This window comes from Bombina bombina, chromosome 7, assembly GCF_027579735.1.
Source record: "Bombina bombina isolate aBomBom1 chromosome 7, aBomBom1.pri, whole genome shotgun sequence".
Classification (NCBI taxonomy): Eukaryota; Metazoa; Chordata; class Amphibia; order Anura; family Bombinatoridae; genus Bombina; species Bombina bombina.
The window spans coordinates 609,522,045-609,531,684 of NC_069505.1; the positions used below are offsets into that span (position 1 = coordinate 609,522,045).

The 9,640-nt window shown below is 40.4% G+C and overlaps 1 protein-coding gene across 1 annotated transcript; it reads left to right on the forward strand.

Annotated features, from left to right (window-relative positions):
• Positions 1 to 4,962: 4,962 nt before the first annotated feature.
• On the forward strand, positions 4,963 to 9,405 carry LOC128636693 (olfactory receptor 1496-like). The gene is made up of 2 exons (XM_053689679.1): positions 4,963 to 5,398; positions 8,459 to 9,405. The coding sequence occupies exons 1-2, from the start codon at positions 4,963 to 4,965 to the stop codon at positions 9,403 to 9,405; spliced, it is 1,383 nt and encodes a 460-aa protein (XP_053545654.1).
• Positions 9,406 to 9,640: the final 235 nt, after the last annotated feature.

The window sequence follows — 9,640 nt, forward strand, 5'->3', positions numbered from 1 at the left end:
ATATTTAACTATATATATATATATATATATATATATATATATATATATATATATATATATATATATATATATATATTTAATATATAAGAAAGTCCCAAGAACAGATCAGCACATCAAACGGTTAAACAGCAGCCAGGGTGCACTTAAATCAAAGTCCATAATTCCAAAAGCAAAAAAGGCACTCACTGTTCATAATAAAATATAACTTTTAATAAGCCAAGTTAAAACGACATAACGTTTCGGTGTTCACATAACACCTTTGTCAAATGTCAAAAAATAGACAATTTAATGCCCAACCACTCACCTATAATACCTTAACACCCATCACCTTAAATACAGTTTCACTTGGCGCTCCTGTGCGCTGTTCTGCCCTGTGCGCAATGACGTCATGACGTTGCTGCGTTACGTAACGTGACCACATGATGCCAAGTCGCCCATTCAGGTTGCCATAGCAACCGGTAAACAATACCACCGCGACTGTATCGGGCAATTAAATCCCATTTCCAAAAGTGAATGGGCATAACAGCCCATTAACAGTATACTAGGCACTATACATTGGTCTATAGTTACCAACCCCAGCAACCCATATTGCTCACAGTGAAGATCATGCGACCGGGGCGCAAATCATTAAAAAATATTATTATAATCCCGTGTCAATACAATTTAAAATTTTTAAAAAAATGATCAAACATGTATAGCAGGGACATATGAGCAATGTATTGGTCTAATAACGGCAGATCTGCATGGATTGAATCAGAGCCAATCAAATTTATCTGCCTAGGATACGTATCTAACCCACTACTCTTTCTACAATCAAACCCTATTATTTCTTGCCTCCTGGAGCATGATCAGAAACCCGTAAGGACCCACTAGGATGAAAATCCATGTGAATAGTTCTGGGTGACTTAGTATGCATCCATTGTTGGTAGGTTACTGTCGGAGATTTATTTGTTGTAGAACGGTCCAAAGTCAAGGACAGTATTCAGGCCCCTAGGGACCAGAGTGTCCAGCGTATGGATCCATTTCGTTTCCACTTGTAGCAACCGGTTATCCCTGTCACCACCCCTTCTTAATGGTGGTACATGGTCGATTAACATTGATCTCAGGCTTGATAGGCTATGATTACATTCAGCAAAATGCCTGGCGACCGGTTGTTCCGACTCCCCCTTTTTTAGTAGCCTCACGTATCGCACAGCGGTGGTTAGCCATCCTGTCCCTGAAACTTGTTATGGTTTTACCAATATAAACCAGAGAACATGGACAGACTAACATATAGATGACATATGTGCTGGTGCATGTTAGTCTGTGACGGATGGTGAATCGCCTATTCGTGTGCGGATGCTGGGAATGTCTGGCCCCCTCATCATGGTATTGCAGGTAGTACAATTACCACATGTGTAGCATCCATTCTTGGACGTCTTCAGCCAGTTATCCTTCTGGTAGCATCTGACCGGATCAGTCTTCACCAGGACATCACGCAAATTTTCAGCCCTGCGGTACACCATCCTCGGTGGTTGCATCCTGTTAAAGGGGAGAGTTGGATCCGTTTCCAGGATCGGCCAATTTTTCTTAGCCGATTTCTTAAGTATGTCGCTAGTTGGAGTATAAGTGGTCACGAAATTAAGCCTTTCAGTATCCTTTTTAGGCTTATCATGTCCTTTACACTTGGGGTCTTTTAACAATTCCTCCTTGACTTTTCTGACTGTTCCTTTGTCATAGCCTCTTGCTACTAGTTTTTCCTCCATAGTGGTTAGTTGATCAATCATAGTGGGTACCTCACTATTATTGCGAATGACCCGCATCAGTTGAGAGGTGATAATCCCCATTTTCTGATGTCTGGGATGGAAACTCCTTGCTTCTAACAAAGAATTGCGATCGGTTGGCTTCGTATATAGCGAAGTGCCAAATGAGCAACCATCCTCAGACATGATTTTGTATATGTTAAGATCCAGGAAATGTATGGTCTCATTACTAAATTCTAACTTGAACCTTATGGGACTGTCCATGGTGTTCAAACCTGTCACCCACTCATGTAGTTCCTCATTGCTGCCCCCCCATACCAGAAGGACATCATCGATGTACCGTGTATAGTATCTGATGTGGGGGTGAGCAAATGGTCTCATTAGAGTCTGTTCGTACCAGGCCATATACAGATTGGCATATGTGGGTGCCATGTTTGAACCCATGGCCGTCCCTGACACCTGCAAAAAGTATCCATTCTCAAACTTGAAAAAGTTTTTCTCTAAGCACAAGGTAAGTAGTTCGCACAGGAATTCAATGGGAGGACCTCATAGAGGGGGTTCCCAGTCACCATGGACCTGACAGCCGCCACACCCCCCCCATGGGGAATGGAGGTGTAGAGGCTGTCCACATCCATGGTAACCAGGATATCACCCTCCTGTAATGTGGTATAGTCCCTTAGGACATTCAACAAACTCGGTGAATCCTGTAAATATGCAGGTGTTCCTTTAACCACCGGTTGAAGGAAGAAGTCTATATAGATGGCCAAATTGGATAGCAAGGAGTCCCTGGCAGACACAATAGGTCTGCCAGGGGGATGGTCCAATGTCTTATGTATTTTTGGCAGAAGATACAGGACTGGTGTTTTAGGGTGATCAGTAATTAGGAACTCAAGTTCCTGTTCTGTCAGTAGCCCTGCTTCATGACCTCTATAGAGGCATTCATCAATGTGTTTCTTAAATGTTCTGCCTGGGTTCCCCGAAAGTTTAACATATACACTATGGTCAGACAACTGTCTGTAAGCTTCTGCCCTATAGTCAACATAATCCTGTAGGACTATTGACCCACCTTTATCCGCTGGGCGGATGATGATGCTATTGTCATTGCTAAGTGATTTAATAGCATACCTCTCATCGCTATTTAAATTTGGGTAAGTGGGAAAAGGAAGTTTGTCGGGAATCTCATTACATACCACTCTGGTGAAATTCTTAATGGATGGATGTGTGTTATCATCGCAAAAAGTACATACCGAGAGGTTTTAGGGTAAAGAATGTTCCCACACTAGGTAGACAAAACATGGATTTCTGTAAGAAGTGGTGCTCAATACTCAATAAGTGCTCCTATGACCTTATGTTATTGGTCATAGAAGAGGTCTGTAGACTTGAACATAAGATTAAAATAGAGATTGAGGCCACTAAATCACAGAGCTACCATGTTTTGTCGGAAGATAAAACCCAGGACTGGGTAACTAAACTTGACACTATGATTGCTAAGTACAGGGGTGAGTTGGTCGCATTTAAAAACAAAAAATTGAACACAGTTGAGAATGACTACAGGGATAGACGTCTATATAAGTGGCTATATGGTAAGGAGGATCCCCCCATGAGATCAAGGCGTAGAAACCCACGGGCACGTAATAACCTTAGCCTTGTCGACACTAGTGGTGACTCGTCAGACAATGAAAGAAGCACGGGTGATGTTGGTAATAGTGAGGGACCTACATCTAGTCAGTCACAGTCTTTTTCTGGGGTTGCTACCAGGTCAGCGGCGAAACCACCGCCGAACGGAAATTTAAAAAACACAGACGCACGCACATCAGGCGAGGTAAACATAAATCGCAAAAAACAGCCCAAAAAGAAGTGAATATAGTCTATAATTTAAGCAGTCGGTCCTTGAATGATGTGGAAATCTCAGTTTTGAATCGTGGGTTATCTTTTATTCCCACGCCTAGATGTGATAGATTTGACACCATTGTAGATATCCACAAGCTACAAAGACAGCTCAAGCTAAAAGACCACTTCAAAAATGACACTCAAGGTGTGATAACCAAATTCAAAAAACCATCAACATTTGAACCAGTAAACACACATCCATCCATTAAGAATTTCACCAGAGTGGTATGTAATGAGATTCCCGACAAACTTCCTTTTCCCACTTACCCAAATTTAAATAGCGATGAGAGGTATGCTATTAAATCACTTAGCAATGACAATAGAATCATTATCCGCCCAGCGGATAAAGGTGGGTCAATAGTCCTACAGGATTATGTTGACTATAGGGCAGAAGCTTACAGACAGTTGTCTGACCATAGTGTATATGTTAAACTTTCGGGGAACCCAGGCAGAACATTTAAGAAACACATTGATGAATGCCTCTATAGAGGTCATGAAGCAGGGCTACTGACAGAACAGGAACTTGAGTTCCTAATTACTGATCACCCTAAAACACCAGTCCTGTATCTTCTGCCAAAAATACATAAGACCTTGGACCATCCCCCTGGCAGACCTATTGTGTCTGCCAGGGACTCCTTGCTATCCAATTTGGCCATCTATATAGACTTCTTCCTTCAACCGGTGGTTAAAGGAACACCTGCATATTTACAGGATTCACCGAGTTTGTTGAATGTCCTAAGGGACTATACCACATTACAGGAGGGTGATATCCTGGTTACCATGGATGTGGACAGCCTCTACACCTCCATTCCCCATGGGGGGGGGTGGCGGCTGTCAGGTCCATGGTGACTGGGAACCCCCTCTATGAGGGTCCTCCCATTGAATTCCTGTGCGAACTACTTACCTTGTGCTTAGAGAAAAACTTTTTCAAGTTTGAGAATGGATACTTTTTGCAGGTGTCAGGGACGGCCATGGGTTCAAACATGGCACCCACATATGCCAATCTGTATATGGCCTGGTACGAACAGACTCTAATGAGACCATTTGCTCACCCCCACATCAGATACTATACACGGTACATCGATGATGTCCTTCTGGTATGGGGGGGCAGCAATGAGGAACTACATGAGTGGGTGACAGGTTTGAACACCATGGACAGTCCCATAAGGTTCAAGTTAGAATTTAGTAATGAGACCATGCATTTCCTGGATCTTAACATATACAAAATCATGTCTGAGGATGGTTGCTCATTTGGCACTTCGCTATATACGAAGCCAACCGATCGCAATTCTTTGTTAGAAGCAAGGAGTTTCCATCCCAGACATCAGAAATGGGGATTATCACCTCTCAACTGATGCGGGTCATTCGCAATAATAGTGAGGTACCCACTATGATTGATCAACTAACCACTATGGAGGAAAAACTAGTAGCAAGAGGCTATGACAAAGGAACAGTCAGAAAAGTCAAGGAGGAATTGTTAAAAGACCCCAAGTGTAAAGGACATGATAAGCCTAAAAAGGATACTGAAAGGCTTAATTTCGTGACCACTTATACTCCAACTAGCGACATACTTAAGAAATCGGCTCAGAAAAATTGGCCGATCCTGGAAACGGATCCAACTCTCCCCTTTAACAGGATGCAACCACCGAGGATGGTGTACCGCAGGGCTGAAAATTTGCGTGATGTCCTGGTGAAGACTGATCCGGTCAGATGCTACCAGAAGGATAACTGGCTGAAGACGTCCAAGAATGGATGCTACACATGTGGTAATTGTACTACCTGCAATACCATGATGAGGGGCCAGACATTCCAGCATCCGCACACGAATAGGCGATTCACCATCCGTCACAGACTAACATGCACCAGCACATATGTCATCTATATGTTAGTCTGTCCATGTTCTCTGGTTTATATTGGTAAAACCATAACAAGTTTCAGGGACAGGATGGCTAACCACCGCTGTGCGATACGTGAGGCACTAAAAAAGGGGGAGTCAGAACAACCGGTCGCCAGGCATTTTGCTGAATGTAATCATAGCCTATCAAGCCTGAGATCAATGTTAATCGACCATGTACCACCATTAAGAAGGGGTGGTGACAGGGATAACCGGTTGCTACAAGTGGAAACGAAATGGATCCATACGCTGGACACTCTGGTCCCTAGGGGCCTGAATACTGTCCTTGACTTTGGACCGTTCTACAACAAATAAATCTCCGACAGTACCTACCAACAATGGATGCATACTAAGTCACCCAGAACTATTCACATGGATTTTCATCCTAGTGGGTCCTTACGGGTTTCTGATCATGCTCCAGGAGGCAAGAAATAATAGGGTTTGATTGTAGAAAGAGTAGTGGGTTAGATACGTATCCTAGGCAGATAAATTTGATTGGCTCTGATTCAATCCATGCAGATCTGCCGTTATTAGACCAATACATTGCTCATATGTCCCTGCTATACATGTTTGATCATTTTTTTAAAAATTTTAAATTGTATTGACACGGGATTATAATAATATTTTTTAATGATTTGCGCCCCGGTCGCATGATCTTCACTGTGAGCAATATGGGTTGCTGGGGTTGGTAACTATAGACCAATGTATAGTGCCTAGTATACTGTTAATGGGCTGTTATGCCCATTCACTTTTGGAAATGGGATTTAATTGCCCAATACAGTCGCGGTGGTATTGTTTACCGGTTGCTATGGCAACCTGAATGGGCGACTTGGCATCATGTGGTCACGTTACGTAACGCAGCAACGTCATGACGTCATTGCGCACAGGGCAGAACAGCGCACAGGAGCGCCAAGTGAAACTGTATTTAAGGTGATGGGTGTTAAGGTATGATAGGTGAGTGGTTGGGCATTAAGTTGTCTATTTTTTGACATTTGACAAAGGTGTTATGTGAACACCGAAACGTTATGTCGTTTTAACTTGGCTTATTAAAAGTTATATTTTATTATGAACAGTGAGTGCCTTTTTTGCTTTTGGAATTATATTTAATATATATATATATATATATATATATATATATATATCTATACTAACATATATATATGAATATATACAGATTTAGATATATAGATATACATAGGCAGGGGTGGAAAAATATTACTACTAGCATACTAGCCTAGAGGGAGAGAGTTACTAGTCCAAACAATGTTAAAGATAAAAAAGGATAAAAAGAGAACTAATATTGAAATTACTAAAAATTTGAAAAGTTGTTTAAAGAATCATGCTCTGTCCAATGCAGTAAAGTTTTATTGTGACTTTAGTGGCCCATTAAAGGGACAGTCTAGTTAGAATTAAACTTACATGATTCAGATAGGGTAAAATGTCATTTTATACACCTTTCCAATTTACTTTAATTTTCAAATTTGCTTTACTCTTTTTTTGGTATTCTTTGTTGAAAGCTAAACCTAGGTAGCCTCATATGCTAAATTATAAGCCCTTGAAGGCCACCTATTATCTCAGTGCATTTTGACAGTCTTTTCACAGCTAGACAGTGAAAGTTAATGTGTGCCATATAGATAACATTGTGCTCACTCCCATGGAGTTATTGATGAGATCGCACTGATTGGCTGAAATGCAAGTCTGAAAAAAAAAAATTGAAATAAGGGGGCAGTCTGCCAAGGCTTAGACAAAAGTAAGCACAAAGGTAAACAGTGTATTAATATAACAGTGCTGATTATGCAAAACTGGGGGATGAGTAATACAGGGATTATCTATCTTTTTTAAACAATAACATTTTTAAGTAAACAGTTCCTTTAAGTAAAATGTTTTTATATAACAAAGTTTTAGGGCTGGATTTAACAAGCAGCGGATGCTGCTGAATTTGCCTGAAGTTTTAAGTCCAGCTGAAACTTAAGTAAAGAAGCAGCAGTCATTAGACTGCAATCATCCCTATCCGATATATCGGGATGATTGACACCTCCTGCTAGCAGCCGACTGGCCGCAAATATGCAGGGGGCAGCATTGCACAAGCATTTCACAAGAAATGCTTGTGCAATGTTAAATGCCGACAGTGTATGCTATCGGCATTTAGAGATGTTGGGCGGACATGATTCATACAGCGAATCATGTCCGTCCGGTCCTTGGTAAATTGGTTAATTTACCTAAAGCATAATTTAAAAAAACAAAAACAAATTTAGCATGCACAGAGTAGTAGTAGTAGGATATGACACCCAAAATGTTTCTTTCATGATTCAGATAGAGATTACAATGTAAAGAAAACTTTCCAATGTATTTCTATTAACTGATTGTTTTCATTCTCTTGGCATCCTTTGTAAAAGCAGCATCAATGCACTACTGGGAGCTAGCTGAATATGTCAGGTAAGCCAATAAAATGAGGTGCAGCCACCAATTAACAGCTAACTCCCAGTAGGGCATTGCTGCTCCATAGACTACCTATGTATGTTTCCAACAAATGATACAAAGTGAACAAAACAAATTTGATAATATAAGTATATTATAAAAATGTTTAAAATCCCATGCTCTATCTGAATCACGAAAGAAAAGAAAATTGGGATTAGTCATCCAATATTTTATTTGGAGCTTCACAAGGTTGGAGAATAGATCTTCACGAGGTTGGAGAGATTATGTATAAATACATAGCCATAAAACCTTTACTAAAATACACAATATAGGATGAGAGACAGATAAAAAAAGGACATTGTGATTTTAACATAGTGTATGGCAAGAATGTAAATGATATCCGTTAAGAAAGAAGTTGAGATGAAATCTGAAAGCTTCTTATAGAACCATGGTAACCCTTCAATAACGGTTAAAACATATTAACTTCTAACTATATGTTCTTCTCCTTACTTAGAAACCATCTCAAGTGTATTTGTAAAAAACCAAACATCACTGAGAGAATTCCATCTAAAGACATTTTCAATTTCGAAAAAAACCTCTCCTCTGGTTTTCACTGGTGTTTTAGTCCTGTATCTGCTGGCCGTACTGGGAAACCTGGTCATTATTGCTCTTGTATGCCTCGTGTCCCAACTGCAAACTCCCATGTACTTCTTTCTGAGCAGTCTTTCAGTCCAGGACATTATATACATCTCTACTATTTTGCCAAAACTGTTGGCCATCACAATAACAGGTGACACCAGTATCTCGTTCTCAGGTTGTATTATACAGGTATTTGTATTTATACTCTGCATTGATGCTGAATTTTTCCTGTTGACTTCCATGGCGTATGACCGATACGTGGCCATTTGCATCCCTCTACGCTATTCTCTCATTATGAACAAAAATGTATGTGCTCTACTCATCGCCGTTTGTTGGGTTATCAGCTTCCTGAATTCTTTTTTCTTGTGTCTAATATTGTCACATTTAGCATACTGCAAAGAACAAGAAATCAACAATTTCTTCTGTGATTCAACAATATTACTGACGATCACCTGCAGTGACATCACCTATATTTTCACTTTGTATATGCCTATAGAATTTATGTTATTAGGTTGTTTTCCATTTGTTCTTATCATAGTTTCCTATATCTGTATCATATTTACCATCCTAAAAATCAGAACCTCATCAGGAAGACTCAAGACCTTTTCTAGCTGTTCCTCACACCTTACAGTGGTTATACTTTTCTATGGAACATCTCTGGGATTGAACATGAAACCTAAGTCAGAAAATTCACTAGAAATAGATAAACTGCTCTCCATGCTTTATATTGGTGTGGTGCCCTTGGTAAATCCACTGGTATACAGTTTAAGAAATAAAGAAGTGTTGCAAGCCATGAAAAGTTTATTAAAAATACATTTTTAAATTTAATAGCGATCTACAAATACCATGCAGCATCCATGATAACATGGATTTTTAAGAATGTGTAAATATATGTATATACCAGCATCATTTGGCTCTTTGTAGAGGGAAGTCAGCACCACAGAATTGCTCTTGTTATTCAAACGTCCTACCTTAAAACAGATTCAGCCCCGTTTAACAGTGAGCGGATGGACACGGTTGGCTTCCAGGAACCAGTCAGCTAGGCAGCGGCTTCTCA

Excerpts from the sequence above, each read along its gene's own strand:
- LOC128636693 (XM_053689679.1), top strand. The coding sequence starts at position 4,963 with ATGGGGATTATCACCTCTCAACTGATGCGGGTCATTCGCAATAATAGT. Across the intron at positions 5,399-8,458 it reads GAATGGATGCTACACATGTG|AAACCATCTCAAGTGTATTT; the intron begins GTAATTGTACTA and ends CTCCTTACTTAG.